The 27,076-nt window shown below is 49.7% G+C and overlaps 1 protein-coding gene across 3 annotated transcripts in view; it reads left to right on the top strand.

Moving 5' to 3' along the window:
- The window catches only part of POLE (DNA polymerase epsilon, catalytic subunit), a 61,971-nt gene that overhangs the window by 23,596 nt on the left and 11,299 nt on the right, over positions 1-27,076 (top strand). For all 3 annotated transcript variants that reach the window (XR_004066830.3, XR_004066829.3, XM_031000656.3), the window contains exons 24-42: positions 777-934; positions 1,299-1,494; positions 2,963-3,177; positions 4,498-4,600; positions 5,039-5,119; positions 5,208-5,330; positions 12,575-12,787; positions 12,945-13,154; positions 13,388-13,531; positions 18,153-18,293; positions 18,568-18,721; positions 18,798-18,904; positions 19,132-19,308; positions 19,399-19,622; positions 19,767-19,987; positions 20,314-20,518; positions 22,863-23,036; positions 24,022-24,147; positions 26,130-26,262. Coding sequence is in view for 1 of the 3 variants with exons in the window: in XM_031000656.3 (XP_030856516.2) it covers positions 777-934; positions 1,299-1,494; positions 2,963-3,177; positions 4,498-4,600; positions 5,039-5,119; positions 5,208-5,330; positions 12,575-12,787; positions 12,945-13,154; positions 13,388-13,531; positions 18,153-18,293; positions 18,568-18,721; positions 18,798-18,904; positions 19,132-19,308; positions 19,399-19,622; positions 19,767-19,987; positions 20,314-20,518; positions 22,863-23,036; positions 24,022-24,147; positions 26,130-26,262 (3,105 nt within the window). In the remaining 2 variants the exon portion in view is untranslated. The remainder of the gene's footprint in view (positions 1-776; positions 935-1,298; positions 1,495-2,962; positions 3,178-4,497; positions 4,601-5,038; positions 5,120-5,207; positions 5,331-12,574; positions 12,788-12,944; positions 13,155-13,387; positions 13,532-18,152; positions 18,294-18,567; positions 18,722-18,797; positions 18,905-19,131; positions 19,309-19,398; positions 19,623-19,766; positions 19,988-20,313; positions 20,519-22,862; positions 23,037-24,021; positions 24,148-26,129; positions 26,263-27,076) is intronic.

Here is a 27,076-nt window from a genome sequence, read left to right as displayed (position 1 = left end):
CCTTTCTTATTAGTGACTTCTTTCTCCTTCAGTGATAAACCTGTTTTGAATTTTTCAATATATGTGTTTGTTCAATCCTAGAGTACATGTAAAGTAGTTTTAGAATTGCTAACAGACTTGTGTCCCATGAGAAATAATTTCACCAGCCACTGTACAGCATTTGTAGATAGTTACTTTTGTTTTCAGCCTTACCCTGTCCAGTCAGCAGAGTTCACGGGGCAGCTCCTTCCTCCCCACCCTGTCGGCATGTTCTGCTGTATGTCCACAGTGCTGTTGGGCTCATTTGGCCCAGTCTGCACCCCTCTTGGGATCCCAGCACCATGGCTGGATGGCTTGTAATTTGCACACAGTGACGTTCACTCTGTAGCGTGCAGCCCTGTGGGTTTGGACAAGTGCATAGTGTGTGTGTCCAGCACCACAAAGCAACACAAAACAGCTGCAACCCCTTTGTCAGCAAATCCTCTCCCTACCCCGAAACCCTGGCAACCCACAATGTGTTTTTTGTACTATAATTTTGCTTTGTCGAAAATGTCATGTAAAGGGAAGCATACGGCCTGTAGCATTTTGGGTCTGGCTTCTTGGACCTAACAGATACACCTGAGTTTCACCACTTGGTTGCATGCATCAGAACTTCCTTCCTTCCTCCTGCCAAGTCGTGTTAGTTATGTGGAAAAGCCTCAGTTTGCCAATCCATCCACTCCTGGAGGGACACCAGGTGGTTTCCAGGTTTGGGCCATCACGAGTGAAGCTGCCCCCTCTTCATTCTTGTTTCTCAGGAAGGCTTCACCAATGACCAGTACCAGGAGCTGGCTGAGCCGTCCTCACTCACCTACGTCACCCGCTCAGAGAACAGCATCTTTTTTGAGGTCGATGGGCCCTACCTTGCCATGATTCTTCCAGCCTCCAAGGAAGAAGGCAAGAAATTGAAGAAGAGGTGGGACTCTCATAGCTTTTGTGCTTTAGAAAGGACATGGATTGAGATAGATTAAATTTAGCCCAGAAAGGAGGTTGGATCAGGAGCCAGGACAGAAACAGACCTGGGTTCTTGTGATCTTACTGATTCCGTTTGCACCAGCTCTGTCTGCCCGCCTGCTGTATTCTGGCTCTGTGGCTGCAGGCCCTTCAGTCATTTTCCTTTTAGAGAAGCAGTGGCCTAAGGGAGAGAGACGTTTGCTGCCTGGTGGATGACAGGTGGAGGGTTGGTTGGAAAGGGAAGAGGCGGGCAGAGAGGATGAGGCACAGCTGGTGGCTCCCCAGTGCTCCTTGCCACTGCTGTGCTTGCCTTTTTTTTTTTTCAGGTATGCTGTGTTCAATGAAGACGGTTCTCTGGCTGAGCTCAAGGGCTTTGAGGTCAAACGCCGCGGGGAACTGCAGCTGATTAAGATCTTCCAATCCTCGGTGTTTGAGGCCTTCCTCAAGGGCAGCACGCTGGAAGAGGTGTATGGCTCTGTAGCCAAGGTGGCTGACTACTGGCTGGACGTGCTGTACAGCAAGGTAAAGGCCTACCCTCCACCCTCACCTGCTCTGAGGGATGAAGGACCCTGCAAGAAGGGGACCCCGTGCTTCCTGGGCTCCTGGAGACCAAGGTGACCGAAGAACACAGGGCCAGTCCTGATGAAATTCCAAGACCTCCTGAGCACGATTACCCCCTTGGAGTTCCTCTCAGCTTCTGCATCCAGGGACACAACTCTGAGGGAAACGTTTTTCTAAATAGCGTGATAAGCCTGGCATGGTGATGCTTGCCTGTGGTCCCAGCTACTTCGGAGGATCACTTGAGACCAGGAAGTAGAGGCCACAGTGAGCCGTGACTGCACCACTGCACTCCAGCCTGGGATATTTGTTTATTTCTATGTTACTTTGTATTTTTTATATTTTTCAGGCTGCATAACATTTTGCCAGTTTACACACCTTAATTTACGTAACTAGTCCACGATTATTTACTACCAGATAGGTTTCACATTTCCATTGTTATCAATGGTGTTGCATTGAACGAGATATCTCGGTGCATATGTTTCCCAGGCACAGGCGTCTTGGGTAGAAGGAATACTGGAACACTCTGCAGTGCTTTCCTGGCTTGCTTTGCCATGTGGGCTTCTGTTTCTTGGCATATTGTCTTGTATAGAGTGAAACACACGAGCAAGGGAGCACCAGGGTATCACACAGAATATTCATGAGCCCAGCACCCCATACAGGATGTGGGGGGCCTGTGGTCAGGAACATGTGTGCAAAGCACAGCTGCAGCTGGATGTGGATGCCACACTGGAACTGCTCAGGCCTCCACTGCTCAGGCCACTCTCCAGCTGGCCGGAGTTTCTCTTTCCTCTCTTCTGGCTCTTCCTGCCCCTTCTTTCTCTTCCTTTCAGGGAGAAAAACTTCCTGTCTTAGGCCGAGCAACATCCTTTTCTGCAGCCTTGGTGCTCTTCAGTAAATTCTTCTTGATATTTTGTGCACAGTTTAATAAAATAAAAGCCAAGCCAGGCGTGGTGGCTCACGCCTGTAATACCAGCACTTGGGAGGCCTCGGCGGGCAGACCACTTGAGGTCAGGAGTTGGAAACCAGCCTGGCCAACATGGCAAAACCCTTTCTCTACTAAAAATACAAAAATTAGCTGGATGTGATGGCACGTGCCTGTAATCTCAGCTACTTGGGAGGCTGCGGCACGAGAATCTCTTGAACCCAGGAGGGGAGGTTTTAGTGAGCTGAGATTGCACCACTGCACTCCAGCCTGGGTGACAGAATGAGACTCTGTCTCAAAAAAATATAAAAGCTAAAGTTTTGTGTGTGTGTGTGTGTGTGTGTGTGTTTTAAAGTATTGCCACACAGGCATATTAGAGAGCTCTCCAAATTGCAGCCTTCTGCGTCTCAGGCTAGAGAAGGGCATGGCCTAGAGGAGCACAGTCCAGGGTGAGCCCAGACTCTGCCCCTTGATTTCTGCAGTGTTTTACCCATTGTCTTTGTCTAGGCAGCCAACATGCCTGACTCTGAGCTATTCGAGCTCATCTCTGAGAACCGTTCCATGTCTCGGAAGCTGGAAGATTACGGGGAGCAGAAGTCTACATCCATCAGCACAGCAAAGCGCCTGGCCGAGTTCCTGGGAGACCAGATGGTCAAGGATGCAGGGCTGAGTTGCCGCTACATCATCTCCCGCAAGCCCGAGGGCTCCCCTGTCACAGAGAGGTGAGGGCTCCCCCCATCACGGACAGGTGAGGGCTCCCCCCGTCATGGAGAGGTGAGGGCTCCCTCCGTCATGGAGAGGTGAGGGCTCCCCCCATCACAGAGAGGTGAGGGCTGCCCTGTCACGGAGAGGTAAGGGGTTCCTTACAGATTTGGGCTGTGTTTAACACCAAGTTTGGGGATGGCATAAGTGTCCATCAACCAGAAATGGATAATTGCCATTTTGTAGGGAACGAGATACACTATACCAGAGTTCAAAGGGTTGAATTGCAGCTACAGGTTACAACACTGACAGTTTGAAACCATGTTGGAGAAAAAAGCAAAAATCAGGTTGAAGAAAGACCCTTATGCCTCCGTGTATGTAAAACTTAAAAACATGGAAACTGCTCTTTTTTTTTTTTTTTTTTTTTTTGGTGGTTATATACAAATAGGACCAGTACAAATGCCTGCATGGGGTTGATGAACACCAGAATAAGGGTTGTCTTGACTTCTGTGTGAGGAGGGGATAGGTTGGGGTCACACAGGGCTTCACTCTAATTGTCTCACACAGGAAGTCAGAGTGGCCAAGTGTTGAAGCTTGATGGAGCCGGGTGGATCATAGTGTGCATGTCTTCTTTAGGTCTCCTTATGTTTGCAGTATTCATCACAGATGTTTCCTCCAGTGAAAGGGAATCACTGACGGTTGCCAGTTGCTCTGCTGGTGACGTGAAAACAGGCTCGTTCTTTCTAGAAAGCAGCCTGAGTCTTCTGTGTGTTACTCAGCAAGGAACATGTAGACATGGTTATGAACGTGCACATGTTTGCCTGTATGCATGCACGTGGTTACTCAGTGAGAAACGCAGACATGTTTACACACACACGCATGTCTTTGCCTGTACGCATGCGCGTGGTTACTCAGAAACGTAGACATGTTTATGCACGCATGCGTTTATGTATATGCATGCACATGGTTATGCCGTGAGAAACATGTAGACATAGTTATGAACATGCACGTGTTTGCCTGTACGCATGCATGTGGTTACTCAGTGAGAAACGCAGACATGTCTACGCACACGCATGCGTTTATGTATATGCATGCACATGGTTATGCTGTGAGGAACATGTAGACATGTTTACGCACACACACACACACGTGTTTACACATACACACGCACGTGTTACTCCCCGAGGAGTTTGTGCATACATATGCACGCAGATGTATACATTGATGTTTGTGAACAGCTGTTACACGTCCTTATTTCCATGTTCATTTGATAAGAGTTAGGATCAGATTTTGGGTGATTTTCACTGTTACTGAGCTGTGTGCCTGTCTTCCTTACCCAGGGCCATCCCACTTGCCATTTTCCAAGCAGAGCCCACGGTGAGGAAGCACTTTCTCCGGAAATGGCTTAAGAGCTCTTCCCTTCAAGACTTTGATATTCGAGCAGTGAGTGCCAGTTGCGTTCTATACTCTTAAAAGTTTACAAGGAAAGCTAGACAGAGCAGAATATGTCTGAGTTGGATTATGTTTTTTGTCTGGTGTCTTCACTCTTGACTTCCTCCTTTCTGGTAAGTAATAGGTGAGCAACTAATAACCCTTTAGGGCAAAACTGAAAACATGAAGTGCCTGGGGCCCTTTAGCTGTTCTATTGGATGGACTAAGGCCAGGGGTGTTGGCTCAGCCACCTACTAGCTCTGTGATCTGGAGGAGTCAGTGAAGCTCCCTGCCTTGGTGTCCTCTGCTGTGCAATGGGCACCTTTCATCATAGAGTTTCTGAGAGGATTAAATAAGACCCAGTGGTTAGCCCTGTGCTCAGCATGAAGTGAGCCCCACTCTTGGCTGCTGCCACCTGCTGTTCTCTGTGCCCGTTTCCTGCACATGCAGATTCTGGATTGGGACTACTACATTGAGCGGCTGGGAAGCGCCATCCAGAAGATCATCACCATCCCTGCGGCCCTGCAGCAGGTAAGGGCGGGGTCAGTGGCACGGGCTGTGGGGCTAAAAACTGTGCAGTTAGACAAGGGTCTCTCTGATGGGTGTTGGCCTCACACAGGTAAAGAACCCAGTGCCACGTGTCAAACACCCCGACTGGCTGCACAAAAAACTGCTGGAGAAGAATGATGTCTACAAGCAGAAGAAGATCAGTGAGCTCTTCACCCTGGAGGGCAGGAGACAGGTGACGGTGGGGCCCCGAGGCTGGGCTGGGCGGGATCCTTGTGGCACACAGGACGCCAGGCTCCTTGCGCTGCTGCATGTGCTGTAGTGAAGCTTCTGTTCAAGCATCGAAAATGGACTTTTTCTGAAAATGTGCCCATTGGCACTTTACTCTCTAACTCTGAGTGTCACTCTTTTGTTAATAGGACACCATTGTGAGGCTGAGGTGAGGGCAAGGAACTGTCTCCTTATGTGAAAATATTAGGGTGCACTACTTAGACTCAGTGCCTTGGGCAAATCACTGTCTCTTGAAGCCCCAGTTTTCTGAATGTGAAATGAATATCTTCCCTGTGGAAACACTTAGAAACACAGGACACAGTGTAATAAAAGGTACAGTGAAAGTCAGAAGAGCAAAAGGAAAATTCTTAAATGCTGAAAATTAAAAGTAAGCTGTAAATCAGAGCAGTATACAAACTCACATGACAAGAAAAAGGTTCTTTGACCAGGTGCGGTGGCTCACGCCTGTAATCCCAGCACTTTGGGAGGCCTAGGTGGGCGGATCACAAGGTCAGGAGATCGAGACCATCCTGGCTAACACAGTGAAACCCCATCTCTACTAAAAATACAAAAAATTAGCCAGGCGTGGTGGTGGGCGCCTGTAGTCCCAGCTACTTGGGAGGCTGAGGCAGGAGAACGGTGTGAACCCGGGAGGCGGAGCTTGCAGTGAGCCAAGATCGCGCCACTGCACTCCCCTGGGCGACAGAGCGAGACTCCGTCTCAAAAAAAAAAAAAAAGAAAAAGGTCCTGAGATGGATTAGATTTTAAAATTTAACTGTCTTATTTGTAAGAGTTATATATGTATTCTTTCCCCCGCCCCCCAAGACGGAGTCTTGCTCTATTGCCCAGGCAGGAGTGCAGTGGCACAATGCAGCTTCTGCCTCCTGGGTTTCGCTCACTGCAGCTTCTGCCTCCTGGGTTTAAGCAGTTCTCCTGCCTCAGCCTCTAGTGTAGCTGGGATTATAGGCACGCACCACCATGCCTAGCTAATTTTTATTTTTTTAATTTTTTTCTGCCTCAGCCTCTAGTGTAGCTGGGATTATAGGCACGCACCACCATGCCTAGCTAATTTTTATTTTTTTAATTTTTTTTTTAATTTTTAGTAGAGACGGGGTTTCACCCTGTTGGCCAGGCTGGTCTCGAACTCCTGACCTCAGGTGAATGCACCCGCCTTGGCCTCGCAAAGTGCTGGAAATACAGCACTGCGCCCAGTGGCTTATGGGCCAATATAACAATTTCAAGAGTTATATTGAAAAGATAGGACGCAGGAAAAGCAAAAGGACTAAAAAATACGTATACCAGGTAAATGTTAACCAAAAGAAAGCTGATGTGGCTGTATTAGTACCGGACAAAATACTCTTTAGGCCAAAAGTATTAGGAAACATAAGGACTGTTGTTACATAATACTGAAAGTCACAATTCTCTGGAAATGTATACTAATTGTAACAATGTAGCCTCACATTAAATAATGTAAACATTTACCTAATTATAAGAAGAATTTACCTCCAATCAGTTTGGGAGATGTTAACATCCCTCCCTCAGTTGATAGTTGGAGCAGACCAAAAATCAGCAAAAATATGTTTGGAATGACACAATCAACTAACTAGATTTAGTCACTAGCTATAATATATTTAGTGAACAAATGTAGTCTTGCACTAAAATTAGAGAATACCTATCCTTTTCAAGAATACATAAAATAATGACCATATATATACCACAGAGTAAGCTGCAACCAATTCTAGATAACTTAAATACAGACCATGTTTGGAAATTTAAGAAAAAAAACAACACATTTATAACTTGTGGATCAAAAAAGTCATAGAACTTAGACAATACTTGGAACTGAATGTAAATACAAACGCTATCAAAATTTGTAGTATGCAGTTAAACAGGACTTGCATACGCATTTATATATCTAAATGCATGTATTAGTAAAGAAAAACAAATAGAAAATTAACTTTCCAACTGAAAAAGTTAGAGAACAACAGATCCATCAGAGGAAGTAGACAGAAGTTATAAAGAGTTATAAAGGTAACCAGGCATGGTGGTGCACACCTGTAGTCCTAGCTACTCGGAAGGCTGAGAGGCAGGAGGATTGCTTGAGCCCAGGAATTTGAGGTTGTAGTGGGCTATGATGGCACCTGTGAATAGGCACTTCACCCCAGCCTGGGCAACACAGGGAGACCCCAACTCAAGAAAGAAAAGAAAGGTTACAAAATTGAGCCAGAATGAGTGAAACAAACAATACAGCCAAAATGTTGTTTTTTGAAAAGACGTAGGAAAATAGTCACATCTTTTTCTTTTCTTTTGAGACAGGGTCTCATTGTGTCACCCAGGCTGGAGTACAGTGGCGCAGTCATGGCTCACTGCAGCCTTGACCTCCCAGGCTCAATTGATCCACCTGCCTCAGCCTCCTGCATAGCTGGGACTATAGGCGCACACCACCACATCCAGCTAATTTTTGTAATTTTTTGTAGAGACAAGGTTTTGTCGTGTTGTCCTGGCTGGTCACATCTTTTTCAGGACAGAGTTTTTTATTTTAATGAAAACAGACATCATTATAGATATAGTAAAGCCTAAAAAAATGGAAGGATTCCCATTTTCTGCTAAACAGTTGGAAAACATAGATGGAATGCACAGTATCCTCAAGTTATGCACTGACCTAAGAAGTAATAAAAACCTGAATAGAACTTTAACCATTACAGAAATTGACACTTAAAAAGAAACAGGCCAGGCGCAGTGGCTCACACCTGTAATCCCAGCTCTCAGGGAGGCAGAGGTGGGAGGATAGCTTGAGCCCAGGAGTTCGAGACCTGCCTGGGCAATATAGCGAGACCCCGTTCTCCACAAAAAGAAAAAAAAAAGAGACGAAAAAAATAAGTGTAAAAGAAACACCAAACCCAAATGATTTTTAAGAGAAAAAGGAAAAAAAACCCTTAGCTCATTTGGTAACCTTGGCAATCCTTGTTACTTTGGTAACATAATTGAAAACAGGAAAGGAAAGTTACAGGCCATGAACAATAGATGAAAAAATATTAACATACATGAACAATAACAATATGACCAACTAGGACTTATGCTGGGAATAGCAAGCACTGTTTAATTTTAGAATTTGCCAGGTTAGTTTTTCTTGGGAGAAATCCACTAATTCATCATTAAAGGAGAAGACTCGTAAGATCATCTCCAATAGATGCAGAAACAACATGCGGTAAAACTTTAACATCTGCTCATGATAAAGCTTTGAACAATCAAAATCAGAATAGATGAGATGTTTCTTAACCTGATAAAGTGTTCTTGAAACCTAACAGCAGACCTCATACTTAACCACAAAACACTGGAAGCATTGAAGTAAGGAGTAAGAAATGGATGCCTGTTAACCACTGCTTCTGTTCAAAACAGTTTGGAGATCCTAGCCAGCATAATTAAACCAGAAAAAGAATTAAGGATTGAAAAGGGAGACATCAACTTATTATTTACAGACGATGGAATTTGTTAACAGAAAATGTAAGGAAACCTAGATTTTGTGCTAACTTATATGTATTTCAGCAACAATTAGATACCAAGGTAAGATATAAAAGTCTATTGCTTTCATTTATACTAGAAACAAAATATTTTTTGAAAGATACCATTTACAATAGCAATAAATAATGTACTAAGGAATAAATTCATGGTAACAATGTGTGTAAGACTTTTACAGAAAAAATTACACAACTTTTTTCTTTTTGAGACATGGTCTTCCTTTGTCACCCAGGCTAGAGTGCGGTGGCAAGATCATGGCTCCCTACAGCCTAGAACTCTTAATCTCACATTATTCTCCCACCTCAGCCTCCTGAGTAGCTGAGACTGCAAGTGTGCACCACCACACCTGGCTATATATTTTTTGTAGAGGCTGGGTCTCACTGTTGCCCAGGCTGATCTTAAACTCTTGGGCTCAAGTGATCCTCCTGCCTGGGCCCCCCAAAGCACTGAGATTACAGGTGTGAGCCACCATGCCTGGCCTATACACAACTTTATTGAACATATAAAAACTTACCTAAGTAACAAAAAGAGGTACCATCTTTACAGATGAAAGGACTCAGTATTAAAATATGGCAGTTTGCCCCATATTAATTCATAAAATTCAGTGTAATTCCAATACAAAAGAATCTGCCAGAAGCTTTTTGGATAGAACTTGACAGACGAATCCTAAAATTCATATAAAGGGTAAGGATAAGAATAACCAAAGAATTTTGAAGAATAAGGAGGGCATGTTGATCTTACTGTGTAACGAGACACACTATCATGGCATCTTGACAAGATGAGAGGAGAGCAGTAGAGCCGACTGGGAGCCTAGAAACAGACTCTCCTGTAAGTCAGAAGTTGGCAGGTCACAGATCGTTAAGGAGAGAGTGGACTGCAGTGAGTGATGCTGGTGAAAATGGTTTTTCATATTTGGAGAAGTAAGTTGTTGTATCACACTGAGTGTTAAACTAAGGCTGAGTGTGATGGCTCATGCCTGTAATTGCAGTGCTTTGGGAGTCCAAGGAAGGAGGATCAGTTGAGCCAGAAGTTCCAGACGAGCCTGGGCAACACAGGGAGGTCTCGTCCCTACAAAAAAAAATCCGGCACAACATTAGGCATGGTTGTGCATGCCTGTAGTCCCAGCTACTTGGGAGGCTGAGGTGGGAGGATCACTTGAGCCTGGGAGGTTGAGGCTGCGGTGAGCCAAGATGACCACTACACTCCAGCCTAGGTGACAGAGCGAGACCCCTGTGTTTTTAAAAAATAAAAAAAAATAAAAAAAAAAAAAGGAAACTAAAATCTTTGGTAAACAACTCAGGAGACTATGATGCTGGGGTGGGAAGGGCTTTTTTAAGGCACATGTGAAAAACATCACAAAGGGAAAGAATGATCAATTAATTAAAAGTTAAATCTTGTGTAGTCTGTGACAAGAAAGGCAGAAAGTTGATAATTGTTGACACTGGTGATAAGAACATGGGAGCTCGTTACTGTGCTTTCGTGTATGTTTGAAAACTTTCCTGATAGGAAGTCAACACACACAAACTTATATGTAGCACAGAAGTCACCATGAAACAAAGGCCTGAGTCACATTTTGAAGATGTTTAGAATGTACAAAAGTTAGAAATGGCTCATAATCGTGTTAGCTATCTATTGCTGCATAGCAAGTAACCCCAAAACTTAGCAACTTAAATGCACTCGCGTATCCGGGGGCTCCACTGGAGAAGGAGCCACTTCCGAGCTCCCTCCCGTGGGGATGGCAGGACTCGGTTCCTCCTTGGCCTTTGTCTGGACGTTATCCTTAGTCCCCTGCTCCATGGGGCTCTTCACAGGACAGCTCACAGCATGGCACTGGACTTCTGAGAGAGTGCCAGCCAGGCAGAAGCCACAGTGTTTTATAGCTGCTCTCAGGAGTGGCATTCCATGACTTTTGCTGGAATCTGTTCATTACGGGCAAGTCACCAGGTCCCACCCCCACTCAGGGAAGGAGTCACACAAGGTGTGAACACCAGGAAGTAGGGGTCGTTGGGCCATTTTGGGAGCTGCCTGCACAGGGCCAAGAAGATGTTCAGCCTCACTGTTGATGAGGTAGATGCAGCATGATGTATTTAGATAGCAGGTCACACTGAAGGCAAGTAAGTGTGGTGGCATCAAGTATCAAGATTGTGGGAAGTAGGAAATCCCTGGTGCTAGAGGTGGAGGTGGTTGTTCTCCGGGACCAGGCAACACATACAGAGATGGTCATTGAGTCGCAGTTTGTAGTTTTGAAAAAGTAGGCGCTTGTCATTCTTCATTTGCAAAGTCATGGGTAGGTAGGCTGATGTGTTTATATGATAAAACATTTCACATCAGTTACAATGAACAAACCATATGTACATGTTTCACCCGGTGTCAGTCTCAAAAATACATGGCTGAGTAAAGAAACAAGTTGCAGGGACAGGCATGTGGCTCACGCCTGTAATCTCAACACTTTGGAAGGCTGAGGTGGGTGGATCACTTGAGGTCAGGAGTTCGAGACCAGCCTGGCCAACATGGTGAAACCCCATCTTTACTAAAAATACAACAAAAAATTAGCCGGGCTTGGTGGCAGGTGCCTGTAATCCTAGCTTCTTGGGAGGCTAAGGCAGAATTGCTTGAACCCAGGAGGCGAGGTTGCAGTGACATGAGATCGCGCCATTGCGCTCCAGCCTGGACAACAGAGTGAGATTCTGTCTCAAAAAAAAAAAAAAGGAAACAAGTTGCAGTCAGATGTGTCCCACATGTTACTATTTAGGTTAACACTTACAGCTGTGGCATGTGTCTGTGGACATGTGGTAAGAATTTAAAGGTGTGTGGGGGCGGACAGAAGAGGGCTGTACCCATTATTTGCAATATTTTCTTTCTTATAAAAAGCATTCTGGAGCAAACATGGCAAAATGCAAAGATTTACTTATTGGTAGTATTGAGTGACGTTTTATTTTTCAGTTTGATCTTTTCACTTTTTTTTTGAAAGAGGGTCTCACCCTCTCGCCCAGGCTAGAATGCAGTGGCGCAACCTTGGCTCACTGCAACCCCCACCTCCTAGGCTCAAGTGATCCTTCCACCTCAGCCTCGCAAGTAGCTGGGACCACAGGCCCACACAACCACACCCAGCTAATTTTTCTATTTTTTGTAGAGACGGAGTTTCACCACGTTGGCCAGGCTGGTCTCAAACTCCTGGGCTCAAGTGATCCGCCCAACTCAGCCTCTCAAAGTGCTGGGATGACGGGCGTGAGCCACCACACCCGGCCTTCACTATTAAAAGTTCAATAAACTTGTGTAAACGAACATCCCATTTCAGGTGATATACTTATGTTAGATTTCGAGAAGTAGAATTTGTGGGGATGAGATCCTGAGATTTTTGTTTGCTTGTTTTTATGAGGCAAGGTCTCACTTGCCCAGGCTGGAGTTCAGTGGTGTGATCATAGCTCGCCGCAGCCTCCAACTCCTGGGTTCAAGTGATCCTCCTGCCTCAGCCTACCAAGTAGCTGGGACTACAGGCGCACTACCACGCCTGGCTAATTTGTAATATATTTTGTAGAGACAGGGTCTTGCTGTTACCCAGGCTGGTCTCAAACTCCTGGCCCCAAGCAATTCTCCTGTCTTGGCCTCCCAAAGTGCTGGCATTCCAGGCATAAGCCAACCAGCCCAGCCCGAGATCCTGAGATTTAAGGCTTCACTGGGTCTTTCCAGGTCACGATGGCCGAGGCCTCAGAAGACAGTCCGAGGCCAAGTGCTCCTGACATGGAGGACTTTGGCCTCGTAAAGCTGCCTCACCCAGCAGCCCCTGTCACTGTGAAGAGGAAGCGAGTTCTTTGGGAGAGCCAGGAGGAGTCCCAGGACCTCACGCCGACTGTGCCCTGGCAGGAAATCTTGGGGCAGCCTCCCGCCCTGGGAACCACCCAGGTAAGGCACACGGCTGTGACACTGTCTCTGAGGGGTCTGCACAGCCCAGGGAGCCCGAGATGCGTCCTGACCCCTAGGGAGGCTGCTTGTGAGAAAGTCGTGGTGGGCATTCCCATCTCACCACTTGCACATTGGCTGTGCTCACCATCCATCCCAGGAGGAGTGGCTTGTCTGGCTCCGGTTCCACAAGAAGAAGTGGCAGCTGCAGGCCCGGCAGCGCCTCGCCCGCAGGAAGAGGCAGCGTCTGGAGTCGGCAGAGGGTGTGCTGAGGCCCGGGGCCATCCGGGATGGTCCTGCCACGGGGCTGGGGAGCTTCTTGCGAAGAACTGCCCGCAGCATCCTGGACCTTCCGTGGCAGATTGTGCAGGTATAGACCTTGATCCAAGGGGAGGGCAGTGGCTCTGCTGATGGCCCAGGGACGGGGTGTCCAGCTGGGCCCTGAGGTCTGGGATGGGAGGGTTAGAGTGGGCCTGGAGTTTCCTGCCTATCGTAGGGAGGCCTAAGGCCCTGTGCTGGGAGCTGCAAGCTACCTGGGAGGTGGCCCCGTCTGTGGGTTCCAGTGTGTCCTGTGATGTGCTGTATGTCCGTGTGGCCTTTCAGATCAGCGAGACCAGCCAGGCCGGCCTGTTCAGGCTGTGGGCGCTCGTTGGCAGTGACTTGCACTGCATCAGGCTGAGCATCCCCCATGTGTTCTACGTGAACCAGCGAGTCGCTAAAGCGGAGGAGGGCGCTTCGTATCGCAAGGTAGGGAGGCAGCTGGTGCTGCCTCTGCAGTCATCTGGGCAGCCTGAGGTGGCTTTCCCGTGATCTAGCATGGCCTCCAGCCTCCATCTCCTCAGTACCTTATGGGGATGTTCTAGGAATTCCTCAAAACAACGTGTGTGAGCGCTAAGCGCAGAGCCTGGGGCAGAGCGAGTACCGGGAATGGAGCTGCTGGTGTCCTTGTCACGATGAGCTTGTCTGCCTGCGAGGTCCATGTTGCGGGGACAAACCAAGTGGCATTGGTTAGAGGTTGTGAACTCTGTCTCCGTAGGCTCTTTGGTTGTTAACAGCTTTATTGGGATGTAAAGTTACACGCCATCCAACTCACCCATTTAAAGTGCAGAATTCAATGACTTTTAGTGGCATGACTATTGCCAGTCAATGGTGACATTTTCTTTTTTTTTCTTTTTTTAAATTTTACTTTGATTTCTGGGCTCCATTTGCAGAAAGTGCAGGTTTGTTACATAAGTAAGCACATGCCATGGTGGTTTGCTGCACCCATCACCCCGTCACCTGGGCATTAGGCCCCACATGCATTAGCTGTTTATCCTGATATTCCCCCCCCCCACCCCCCCATTCAGATATTTTCATCACTCCAAAAAGAAACCTGGCATCCCTTACCTGTCACCATCCTCCCCCAGCCCTCAGTAGCCACTGATCCACTTCCTGTCTCTGGGTTTGCCTGTTTGGGCATTTGATGTAAATGGAACCCTACAGTAGGTGGATCTTTGTGTTGGGCTTCTTCCACCTGCAGAAACTGTGAGGGTTTTCATGTGGCCATGAGTGCGCTGAGGCTCTTAGATGGCATCTCCACCCGAACTCCCCGTTGTTAATGTGCCAGCTCAGCACATTTCTTGACTGGATGCTGTAAATCACGTAAGAAGTGACACGTAGTTGGGGAGATGAGGTGCGCATATTTGTACCTACACAAGGAGGTTTTCTGGAGAAGGTGAAACTCGATTCCAGCCAGGTGATTCAGTAGAATGTGCATATAGAAAGTAGACGCAGAGCCAGGTGTGGTGGTTCACACCTGTAATCCCCGCACTTTGGGAGACCGAGGTGGGCGGATAACAAAAGGAAAGCGGACGCAGAGGCATCGAGACCACAGAGAACAGGTGGGACTGTGGGATTTCTACACCTTCCTTTCGATGCGTGGTGCTGTGGTGCTGTGGCCGTGTGGAAGTGCCCTAACTTTTGGGATGTTTCCCTTTATGACTATCAGCTCATCTCAAGGGAGGTTCTGGCGCTGTGTGAATATTCTGTCCTCAACGTTTGACTGGATGGTGTCAGCATCCATGTCTCATGGGGTCCATGGGGCTCCAGGATGATATCTTCTGATTCTGTTCCTCTGTGTGTATTAGCTGTTTCCTTTATAACGAAGAGCTTTGTGCAGATCAGGTAGAAATGAACTCTAGTTTATTCCTTAAAAAGCAAGATACGAGAGGTATAATACGCTTTTTTTTTTTTTAAGCAAGATAAATGCTTTTTCCCTTTAAATTATTTTTAATTTTCAAGGTAGGGCATGGCAAATGGGTTTATTCCTTTGACTTTTCCTCTCTTTTTAAAGTATTACTATGGATTAGAGGATTTTTGTTTAACTTTGTTGTTTCTGTTTTTGAGAAGGTCTCTCACTCCATCACCCAGGCTGAAGTGCAGTGACATGATCTTGCCTCACTGCAGCCTTGTACTCTTGGGCTCAAGCAATCCTCCTGCCTCAGTGTTTAATGTTTTAACATCAACCGTAGCCAAATCCCGCCCAACACACACACGTTAGGTATGTTAAGGTACACGGTAGGCCCTCACTTTATGTTGTTGATAGGTCCTTAGAAACTGCAATTTTAAGTGAAATGACTAAGTAAAATGATGTATAATGAAACAGATTTTTTTTTCTTCTCGGAAACTATAATGAAACTGTTGGCCAGGCGCAGTGGTGCATGTCTGTAATCCCAGCAGTTTGGGAGGCTGAGGCTGGTGGATTGCTTGAGCTCAGGCATTCGAGACCAGCCTGGGCAACGTGGCAAAACCGCTTCTCTACAGAGTATTTTTTTAATTTATTTATTTTTATTTATTTGTTTGTTTGTTTGTTTTGAGATGGAGTTTCTCTCTTGTTGCCCAGGCTGGAGTGCAGTGGTGCATCTCGGCTCACCGCAACCTCCGCCTCCCGGGTTCAAGCAATTCTCCTGCCTCAGCCTCCCGAGTAGCTGGGATTACAGGCACGCACCACCACGCCTGGCTAATTTTGTATTTTTTAGTAGAGATGGGGTTTCTCCGTGTTGGTTAGGCTCGTCTCGAACTCCTGACCTCAGGTGATCCGCCCACCTCGGCCTCCCAAAGTGCTGGGATTACAGGTTGAACCACAGCACCCGGCCCCAGAATTTTTTTTTTTTTTTTAAAGGAAGAAAGAACGTTGAACAAAATGATGTTATTTGAGGACCTGCTATACATTACTTCACTTAACCATCACAGTTTCCAGGAATCCATTGATGTTAAGTGAGGACTTACTGTAATTTACATATAGTTAAGTGCAGATTTTTAAATGTGCAGTTGATTGGGTTTTTGGACACATGACTATGCCTGTGTCACCCACACCCCCACCCAGGTGCAGAACGTTTCCATCACCCGGGAGGGTGCTCTTGTCCCCCTGTGCAACCTTCTGCTGGCCTGATTTCTGTATTTCTGTAACTGTGTGCATGTGACTTTCTAGAACTTCATATTAATGGAGGCAGACAGTAGACTCTTTGGTGGTCAATATTTTTTGAGACTCAAATTAACCCAAATTGGGCTGGCCAGATCCCTTCAAGCTGGCACCTGAGTCCTTTTGACATGCCCTGTTGGTCTTTGAAAACTTCCTTGCTTTCTGGCCACTAAGAGAGGCCAGGCTCACCTTGAACTTCCAGACATGGAATTAGCTGTTCCTCTAAAGAGCCTGAGCCTCGTTGAGAGGTTATGTTGAGAAACCAAGCTTAGAGCTCAAGGGGTATCATTTCATCTAGATTCCTTCAGTGAACAACCAGGAAATATATACATCTTAAAAAGTGCAATTACACTAATTGTTCCAGTTCATATTTACCAGAACATAATTTTTCATTTCTTTGATTTTTTGTGTGTGTATGTGTGTCGGTCTAATTTCATGTTACTGGAAAAATCTAACCCTACTGGTTCTCTTCTCGCTTGAGAATTATTCAGATTTTCCTGGTTGTTGTTACGCCAAGTAATGCTTTATTGCAACCTGGACATTTTACATATTTGAGACTTTGGGTATTTTTAAAAATCCTGTAGCGTGTCAGGTTTTTTTGTTTGTTTGTTTTAGTAACAACCAACCCGGTTAATTCCAGTGCCCAAGCTCTTCCTTGCCTCTTTGTGCAAAGCTTCCAATGTCAGCTCAGCCTCCAGAGCCTCTGCTGCGTTGTTTTGGGTCACCTGTGCAAGTGCAGCTCATAGTGAGCCTGGGACTTGTGCTGCTGGTTCATGCATGAAGCTAGGGTGCTCCTCTCCAGGATTCCCCCAGCCCCCCACACACGAAGCTAGGGTGCCCCCTCTCCATCTCTCCTCTCCAGGATTCCCCCAGCCCTCCACACAGGGAGCTAGGGTACCCCTCTTCAGCTCGCCTCTCCAGAATTCCCCCAGCCCTCCACACAGGGAGCTAGGGTGCCCCCTCTCCAGCTCTCCCAGACCCCCCAGGACCCCACACAGGAAGCTAGGGTGCCCCTCTCCAGCTCTCCCAGACCCCCCCAGGACCCCACACAGGAAGCTAGGGTGCCCCTCTCCAGCTCTCCCAGACCCCCCCAGGACCCCACACAGGGAGCTAGGGTGCCCCTCTCCAGCTCTCCCAGACCCCCCCAGGACCCCACACAGGGAGCTAGGGTGCCCCTCTCCAACTCCCCCAGACCCCCCCAGGACCCCACACACACACTCTGGCTCCCCCAGGGGCTCTCTTTCCGTTTCTCTGACTAGGAAAATGTGATTTCTCTCAGTTTTTGCCATCTACACCCTCAGGTTAAACCCATGAGAGAATGGAGGAAGATGAACTGGGAACCTCCCCAGACCAGTGTTGACTGCTGTATTCTGACAGCTCTTTTCTATTCTCAGAGGCTGCAGGTTGCTTTTCAAAATTGCATCCAGAGGCCAGGCATAGTGGCTCACACCTGCAGTTCCAGCGATTCGGGAGGCTGAAGTGGGAGGATCACTTGAGTCCAGGAGTTTGAGACCAGCCTGGGCCTCATAGTGAGACCTCCTTTCTACAAAAAAAAAAAAAAAGCCGTCCGTGGTGGTGTGTTCCTTGTCCCAGCTACTCAGGAGGCTGAGGCTGGAGGACCACTTGAGCCCAGGAGTTGGAGGCTGCAGTGAGCTGTGATCACACTGCTGCACTCCAGCCTGGGCAACAGACTAAGACCCTGTCTGTAAAAAATAAATAAATAACATAAAAATTACATCCAGAGTTTTTAGTTGTAATCATTGAGAGAGGTGGACTGTGGCGTGGTGGGTGTACCCCATCGTTAGGGGCACCAGAAGTCCTAGGACTCCGAATAGCATGTGCTTGTGTGTGTACCACAGACATTACCACTTACGCCCAGTGACGAGATCATCGTCATATTCTCGCCAGGTAAATCGGGTCCTTCCTCGCTCCAACGTGGTCTACAATCTCTATGAGTATTCAGTGCCAGAGGACATGTACCAGGAACACATCAACGAGATCAATGCTGAGCTGTCAGCGCCAGACATCGAGGGCGTATATGAGACTCAGGTGACTCCCCAGCCACCCTCGACTGGACTGGGGGAGGCTCCAGCAGGGTGGTATGGAGGAAAGAAACCCGCCCAGGGTGTGGGCTGGGGAACAGCAGCAATTGTGGACTCGTTCCCACAGGTGAGGTGAATGTCAGCAGTGTGTCTGCCAAAAGTGGCCTGTGGGCAGTGGGCCGGGCAGCTGCAGGGGCACAGCCACATCCCGGGCAGAAGTCACGTGGGCAGCCAGAGCCCCCCATCCAGCCCTTGCCGGCCTGTCTGCCCGATTCTTCCAGGTTCCGTTACTGTTCCGGGCCCTGGTGCACCTGGGTTGTGTGTGTGTGGTCAATAAACAGCTGGTGAGGCACCTTTCAGGCTGGGAAGCAGAGACCTTTGCTCTTGAGCACCTGGAGATGCGCTCTCTGGCCCAGTTCAGCTACCTGGAACCAGGTATGGCCTGCACCAGCCGCCCACCATGTGCCTGCCTCCCACACATCTGGGGTGACGGTCTTGTTTCCTTCTCCAGGGAGTATCCGCCATATCTACCTGTACCACCATGCACAGGCCCACAAAGCGCTCTTCGGGATCTTCATCCCCTCACAGCGCAGGGCGTCCGTCTTTGTGCTGGACACTGTGAGTCCTGGGCCCTCCATGGCAGCACGTTGGCTGGGGCAGGGTTTGGGGAAGGAGGACATCTCCCAGGGTGCCCAGGCCCTCCAGGTCTTGTCCTCAAGGGCCTTTGCCCATGAGTGCTTGTCGTGATTGAATTGGCAGTGCCGTGGCAGTGGCGGAGTCTGCCCCAGGGCTGCCCCCACTTCCTCCTGCGCAGGGGGAGGCTGACGTGGCCTGCGTTTGTCTAGGTGCGCAGCAACCAGATGCCCAGCCTTGGCGCCCTGTACTCAGCAGAGCACGGCCTCCTCCTGGAGAAGGTGGGCCCTGAGCTCCTGCCACCCCCCAAACACACCTTCGAAGTTCGGGCAGAAACTGACCTGAAGACCATCTGCAGAGCCATCCAGCGATTCCTGCTCGCCTACAAGGTGAGAGTGGTTGGGGTCTTGCTGTGTGAGCCCCATCTTCTTTGAGGCTGGGTCCACCCGGGTCTTTTCTTCCATTTTGCCTTGACCCAGGAGGAGCGCCGGGGGCCCACACTCATCGCTGTTCAGTCCAGCTGGGAGCTGAAGAGGCTGGCCAGTGAGATTCCTGTCTTGGAGGAATTCCCACTGGTGCCTATCTGTGTGGCTGACAAGATCAACTATGGGGTCCTGGACTGGCAGCGCCATGGAGCCCGGCGCATGATCCGTCACTACCTCAACCTGGACACCTGCCTGTCACAGGCCTTCGAGATGAGCAGGTGAGCACAGCACTGTCGTTGTGGGCCAGTGGTCCCCAGGCAGAGCCGGCCTCGGTGGTCTCTGTGACCCGGCGATGTGCCCCGGTGCTGACCTGTGCCCTGGTGCCAACCTGTGCCCCAGTGCTGATCTGTGCCCCGGTGCAGGTACTTTCACATTCCCATTGGGAACCTACCAGAGGACATCTCCACATTCGGCTCCGACCTCTTCTTTGCCCGCCACCTCCAGCGCCACAACCACCTGCTCTGGCTGTCCCCTACAGCCCGCCCTGACCTGGGTGGAAAGGAGGCTGATGACAACTGTCTTGTCATGGAGTTCGATGACCAAGCCACTGTTGAGATCAACAGTTCAGGCTGTTACTCCACAGGTAAGTGGGCAGGAGGACGAGGCCCATGAGACCTGGCTGGTGTTTCTGCCATTCTGTGACATCTTCTCAAGGTGAGAGTGCCTGAGGATGGGCTCAGAGCTTGACCGCGCAGGTCAGAGCTGAGGCTGCAGGAGACAGTCCTGGGGTCAAGGTCCAGGTGAGGCCTCCTGTGCCCTCGGGAATCTGAATAGCCTGGCAGGTGTGAGGATGGGTGTGGGCAGGTCTGTTGCTGGTTCCAGAGGTGGTGGTGGCTGGAGTGAGGCCCAGGGGGCTGGTGGTGCTGGAGCTGGCAGGATGCTGGCTGAGCATGGTGTCTTCCTGTGCAGTGTGTGTGGAGCTGGACCTTCAGAACCTGGCCGTCAACACCATTCTCCAGTCTCACCATGTCAACGACATGGAGGGGGCTGACAGCATGGGGATCAGCTTCGACGTGATCCAGCAGGCCTCCCTGGAGGACATGATCACGGGTGGTCAGGCTGCCAGTGCCCCGGCCAGCTACGATGAGACAGCCCTGTGCTCTAACACCTTCAGGTGCCACCCTCTCTGGGAAGGAGTGTTACTAATAGAAGGGTCTTAACCTTTGCCCTTAATTTGGAAAGCTAAGGTCTAAGACAGGGTCCACTGGGCTTCCCTTAGTCTTAATGGCAGAGCCAGAGACCACTGTGTGGTGAGTTTCCCATCTTCAGTCTGTTGTCTTTACCACCGTGTGGGTCCAGCCTGGTCCCTGGCAACTGTTCAGTGTGCTGCCTCTGACCTCCCTGTGGCCAGAGGTACTTCACACAAAGAGTCTTCCTAACCAGGGCCACTTTTCGATGTGACCAAAGGTACATCATAGGGATCTCCAGCCAGCTCTACTGAGTATGATGTGTGAGGCATCAGCACTTAGGTGTCAGGAGCCGTTGGTCTGCTGCAGAGGGCGTGGTTGAGGGTCAGGAGCCATCAGTCTGCGGAGAGCGTGGTTAAGGGCAGCTACTCGCATTATCCACCAGCGGTGGTTCATGCTGGGCAGTGCTTGCTGTGTACCAGGAGGTGGGCCGAGCACTTCGCATTCTGCCTCTGTCCCCACATCAGCCCAGGGACGGGGAGCGGTTATTGTCTGTTTTTCAGATAAGGAAACTGAGGTCAGAGGGGGCTGCCTTTGTGGTCATACCACAAATGAATGGAAGGGTTGGTGCTCAAAAACAAGTCTTTGTAATTCCAGAGCCTGTACTCAGCCGTAGTTGTAATGACTCCATACAAAAGGGGAGAGGGAGCATGCCAGAGCTGGGAAATGAGGCAGGGAGAGGACTGGTGGAAAGAGGCAGGGAGGCAGTTGGGAGCCGGGAGCAGGGTCTTGGCAGAGAGACAGTAGCCCAGGCCTGAAAGGTAGAAGGAGTCCAACAGCAGATCCCCAAACTGCCGCTCTGGAGAATGTGGGGTTTGCCGAATTATTGAAGAGTTTGTGATGAAAGGGAGTTTTAGGAATGGGACTTGGAACCTCTGTAGGTTCTCTTGTAACATTCTGTTCTTGACCCCATTGAAGTTCCCACTTCTTCAGTAGGGTGACGTGCAGTTTTGGAATCCTTTAGCTGAATTGGGGTTCCAGTACCACAGCAGCTGGCATCTCTGCCCCAAGGGAAGTGAAGGGGGCTGGACAGGGCGTGTACAGTGCACTGGCCAATGCCTAGCTGTCTGGCCTGTGACCAGGGCCCCCCAGAACGGGAAACTTGTTTACACTGGCACACGCCCTTGTGGCTTTTGTGTGACCTGTGTCTAGGTCCCACCTGCCTGACCATTGCTTCGGTGTAGGGTCCCAGCCTTGTGTCCCCCCTAGTGTCGTAGGGAAGACCCAGCCCAGGGCAGCCCCTGCCTCTTCAGAGGGAAAGCACAAAATCAGTCACCAGCACAATAGGGAACAAGTGCAAAGATGTGTTCCTTACAGCTCCTGGGCAGGGAGGGTGCCGTGAGTAGGGAGGCCATCCTCCATCCCTGGGTCCTGCAAGGCAGGCCTGAAGAGTCAGACAGGGAGAGTGCCCAGGGCAGCTAGCCGTGTGAGGGAATGGGGTGTAGGCATGTGTTAGTTCACGGGCGAGCGCCTGAATGGTCCATTTAAAAGAAGTGGCGGGAAGGCAGGGCCCAGCCTGCTAGGCGGGAGAGAGGCCTCTAAGTTCTTGCCTCTGACCAGCTGGGGCCATGTGGGTATGGTGATGTTTTGTTTTGTTTTGTTTTTGTTTTTTGAGACAGAGTCTCACTCTGTCACCCAGGCTGAAGTGCAGTGGCACCATCTTGGGTCACTGCAACCTCCACCTCCCGGGTTCAAGCGATTCTCCTGCCTTAGCCTCCCGAGTAGCTGGGATTACAGGCATGCACTAGCCCAGCTAATTTTTGTATTTTTAATAGAGACGGGGTTTCACCAAACCAAGAGTTTGGTCTCAAACTCTTGACCTCAGGTGATCCACCTGCCTCGGCCTCCCAAAGTGGTGGGATTACAGGCGTGAGCCTCTGCATCCGGCCTAATGTGGTGTTCTGACGTCTAGGCAGTGGCTTTGCTGTGTCCTTCCTGTCAGGGTCCCCGGCCCGTCACACACTTGCTGCCTTGTACTGTGCTGCCCTCCCGTCTGCTTTAGAACACACAGAGTTTGGGTTGTGTTGAGGGATGCAGTGAAGCCTGAACAAGTTTAAGGAATGAAATGGGAAGAAACAGATGAGGCATGAGGGTGAAGGGATGAAATTTGGACAGTGACTTAAGGTGGGGACAGTGAGAAGGGGAGGCGACAGTGACGGATTTGGACCCAGCCATGTAGGGAAAACCTGTGCCCGTTTCAGTTGGAGCGTCCCGCGTGGCAGCAGCGTGGGAGGCTGAGGGTACGAGGGTGTTCTGCACCTTCTCTTTCAGGATCCTGAAGAGCATGGTCGTGGGCTGGGTGAAGGAGATCACCCAGTACCACAACATCTATGCAGACAACCAGGTGATGCACTTCTACCGCTGGCTTCGGTCGCCATCCTCTCTGCTTCATGACCCCGCCCTGCACCGCACACTCCATAACATGATGAAGAAGCTCTTCCTGCAGTGAGTGCTCCTCCTCCCTGGGCTGTCCACCGCGTCCTCAGCTGGGCTGGTCCCTTACTCCCCAGAACCAGAGACATGGCCAGCCAGTGCCTTTGGGAGAAGTAGTGTATTTCTGAGTTTGTGGAGCATAACAATCCAAAGGATCCCAGAGAAACATGCAGCTGCCGCTGCAGTGTCGCCTGCACATCCTGCAGAGAACACTAGGTGGCACCTCCTCTCCTGCCTCCTTCCTGCACAAAGTCATGCTACACATTGTATTGCTGTGTGCCTTGTTGTTTTAGTGAAAATATGCCTGTGTGAGGAGATCTGTGTGAGGACATGCCATATGAAAGAACATTTAGCCTCTCTCCAGCCTTGTGCCGTCGTTACAAATAGCAAATCAGTGAGAGGCTTCGTGCATGAGCTCATGCAGATAGATCCGTGGGGTAACTTCTGGGGCGTAGCCCTCTTGCAGGCCTCAGAGGTGTTATAACTCGGGATGAATCCTGATGTGATGGACTTCACCAGAGCGGCCCCACAGAGGCCCCTTGTGGACACTTCTTCCCTGGCCGCACCTCACCAACATGGCCAGGGATTATTACCCAACTGCTGGGATAAAAGTGCCTCTCGGTGCAGTCTTAACTTAGGATTCTTACAATGAATGAAGTCGAATTTTCTCTTCTAGTCCTTTGTCTGTTTTTCTGTAGTTTTGGTGGTTCTTCTCTTATTAAATATCGAATGAGTTGTCTCCATACAAAAAGTTGCCATTTTTCTGTGATAAGAATTTGCTAATTTTTTCCTGTTTTTGGTTATCTTTTGCCTTTGTTTGTGGTGGATTTTTGCCATGCAGAAATCTTTGCTCTTCATTAGCTTCTGGGTTCTAGTGTATCTCGGAGGCTTTTCTGCTTCAGGACCCTCAGCTCTTTTCCCTCGTGGATTTTCTGGGTGCCTTCTGGCTCTCCACGGCTGTGGCGTCTCCACCACGGACTCTCAACTTGCTCCACAGGCTCATCGCTGAGTTCAAGCGCCTGGGGTCATCAGTCATCTACGCCAACTTCAACCGCATCATCCTCTGTACAAAGAAGCGCCGTGTGGAAGATGCCATCGCTTACATGGAGTACATCACCAGCAGGTGCGGCTGGCTGATCCTGGTGACGCAGCACTGTGGCTTTGAGAGGGATGCTAAAATGACCCCCTGTCCAGCTGTCCTCTTGGATGGGCTGGGAGGTCCTTAGAAGTGCAGGACTCACCATGGTGAATCCGAGCAGCGTGAAAAGGGGGTTACCGCCACCTGTGCGTGGTAGCAGATCAGAGGCCACTCAGGTGTGCAGCTTGAATTGGGCAAGTTCAGGAAGTGGCCTGCCTTTGCTAAGAAGGTTCCACAGTGATTTTTGTTTGTTTGTTTTTTTCCCCATGGATATTCAGGGCACAGATTCAAGGTGCCCTGAATATATGCACCCCGTAAGTGTTGACGTATAAGCCTTTTCATAGACGTCAGTGTTGGCGAGTGGAGTGGTGTGGTTCCCGGGTGCTCAAGTGTGCACAGCTCTCAGCTGTCAGAGCCTGGTGTTGTGGTTTTGACTTCCTGCCTTCGAGGCCATGTTCCTGAGGTTCCCTCCTAGGCCTTGCTGTGCTTCTCACACACTCAGCACTATTTAAATCTAAATAGAAGACAAAGCAACAGAAAAATCTCCACCAGCAACTTTTGTTCAACTGATAGTAGGAAGCTCCCTCCTAGGTGCGCTCACCCTGGGGATGAATGCAGCCGTTTCTGAGCGCAGAGGGGAGTTGCTTGTGGAGGCACAGAGAGTCTGCATGGGCCTGGTCTTTGCATGGTTACAGGGGTAGCATCTGGGGGCGCTGCAGAAAAGGCTGACACTAAATTGATAATAGGCCTTATCACTGAGAAGTAGGAAGGTAGAGCTTGTAAGACTTTCATTCCTAATCAAACCATATGCACTGGATTAATTTGAAACACAAAAGCACTGTTGTCCTCCTGCAGACCCACTGTGGCCCCTTATGTCTATCCAAGATGAGCCTTGATGGTCAGTGGTCACGCTGTGTGCCTGGGAAAGCTGGCTTGGGCTAGAATTGTATTTCAGAGCATGGCTGAGATAATGGGAAGGATGTGCCTCTCCCCACGTTGGCCATGGGCAGATCCAGGGGTGCCCTGTACCTGAGGAGGCCGGGGTTGCTCATGTCGGGAAACAGGCTGCTATTCTCCCTTAGTGCGAAGAGCAGAGTTAGGGAGAACATAAAGTTCTCCTGCAGGAGCTGCGATGTGGGCTACTCAGCTGCATTTTGAAACTGTGATTTAGGATGTTCCTCCTTCCTTCCTCTCTTTCTTTGTTTATTCTTCTATTTTTTGGGGTTTTGTTTGTTTTTTAGGAGATGGGGTCTTGCTCTGTCACCCAGGCTGGAGTGCAGTGGTGCAGTCATGGCTCACTGCAGCCTCAACCTCTGGGCTCAAGCTATCTGCCCACCTCAGCCCACTGAGTAGATGGGACTAGAGGTGCATGCCAGCATGCCCAGCCAATTTTTGTATTTTTTGTAGAGACAGGGTTTTGCCACGTTGCCTGGGGTGGTCTTGAACTCCTGAGCTCAGGCGATCCTCCTGCCTCAGCCTCCCAAAGTGCTAGGATTACAGGCGTGAGCCACCGTGCCTGGCCTGTTCTTTTTTTTTTTTTTTTTTTTTTTCCTTAAATGGATCTAATGTGCAGAGGATTGGGTCAGCCCTAGGGAGGCTTAACTGAGGAGTGACAAGGATGACGATAGCTTAAAAGAGCTTGGCAGTGGGAAGCACTGTGGTTGGTTACCTGCAGGTGCAGGTCACCTGAGGCCGCAGAGCAGAGGCAGAACGCCCTGTGGGCCGTCCCCAGCACGAGGAGGCACCCAGCTCTCTTTGTGGCACCAGCTCCCAGGGGCCTGGTGGGCCTCCTTAGTTTTACGTTTACCACATTTCCCTAGGAAGCCTGAGGGATGATGTGATCTGAATGAACTTTCAAATTCAATGTTAAGGAAGTGGAAGGTACAGATAGATACAAGGGGAAAAAAAGGAAAGTTGAGAACAAGGTCGATTTCATTTAAGCAGCGTCTTCAATGCTTCCTCTGCAGCATCCACTCGAAGGAGATCTTCCACTCTTTGACGATTTCTTTCTCTCGATGCTGGGAATTTCTTCTCTGGATGGATCCGTCTAACTATGGCGGAATCAAAGGAAAAGTTTCATCTCGTATTCACTGTGGACTGGTAAGCGAGCTGCAGCGTGGCACCCGAGCCAGCTTTGGGGGTCGCGTTCATTCCTGCAGCAAGTGCTGAGTGCTCAGGGCTCCGGCAGGCCTGGCTGTGAGCAGCAGACACTGCACCCGCATCCTACCCTCATGAACATGGGGAGGGACCATGCGCAGACGAGCACGTCCCTGTGGAGTGTGGCATCAGCCCTGGTGAGGGCAAGGCTTGCCATGGGCAACAGGGAGGTGGAGGCCCGTGAGGTGGTGACAGAGAATCTGAGAGCTGATGAAGTGCACCATAGTTGTGCGAGCATAAGGCGCCTCCAGCGGGTGGACACCAGGGAGGCAAAGCACAAGTCAGTGGAGCAGTGGTTGCAGATGCAGGCAGAGAGCTGGCAGGGCCAGGCAACTTGGGCATGGCAGGGCAGGGCCTCGGCTTTCATGGGGATGGGAGCTTCTGTGTGGGTGATGTTGGAGCTTTCTTGGCCCCATGTGGATAACCCACCATCGGAGGGCACAGGCAGGTAAAGCCAGTTACTGCCTGTGTCAGGGAGATGCTGGGCAGCGAGGTTGGTGAGAAGGGCCTGGGTGGGCTTTGAAGTGGAGCCAAGGGGCCAGCAGATCGGATGTGTGCAAATGTCCAGGTGTGGGCCAGGCTGTGGGTGAGTGGAGGTGGCTGTCGGGAGCAGTCTGGGGAAGGGGTCACGTCTGGCTGGGACTCATGGTGTTTGCAAGGTTGAGACGTGGGTGGTCAGCTGGTGCAGGAGTGGCCAGAGAGTGGCTGGGTGGGTTGAGAGGACGCCTGTGTCCTCCACAGGGGCCCTCATAGAGGA

Source organism: Gorilla gorilla, chromosome 10, assembly GCF_029281585.2.
Source record: "Gorilla gorilla gorilla isolate KB3781 chromosome 10, NHGRI_mGorGor1-v2.1_pri, whole genome shotgun sequence".
Classification (NCBI taxonomy): domain Eukaryota; kingdom Metazoa; phylum Chordata; class Mammalia; order Primates; family Hominidae; genus Gorilla; species Gorilla gorilla.
Note: the sequence above shows the minus strand (reverse complement) of the source record. Positions and strands in the feature narration are given on the sequence as shown.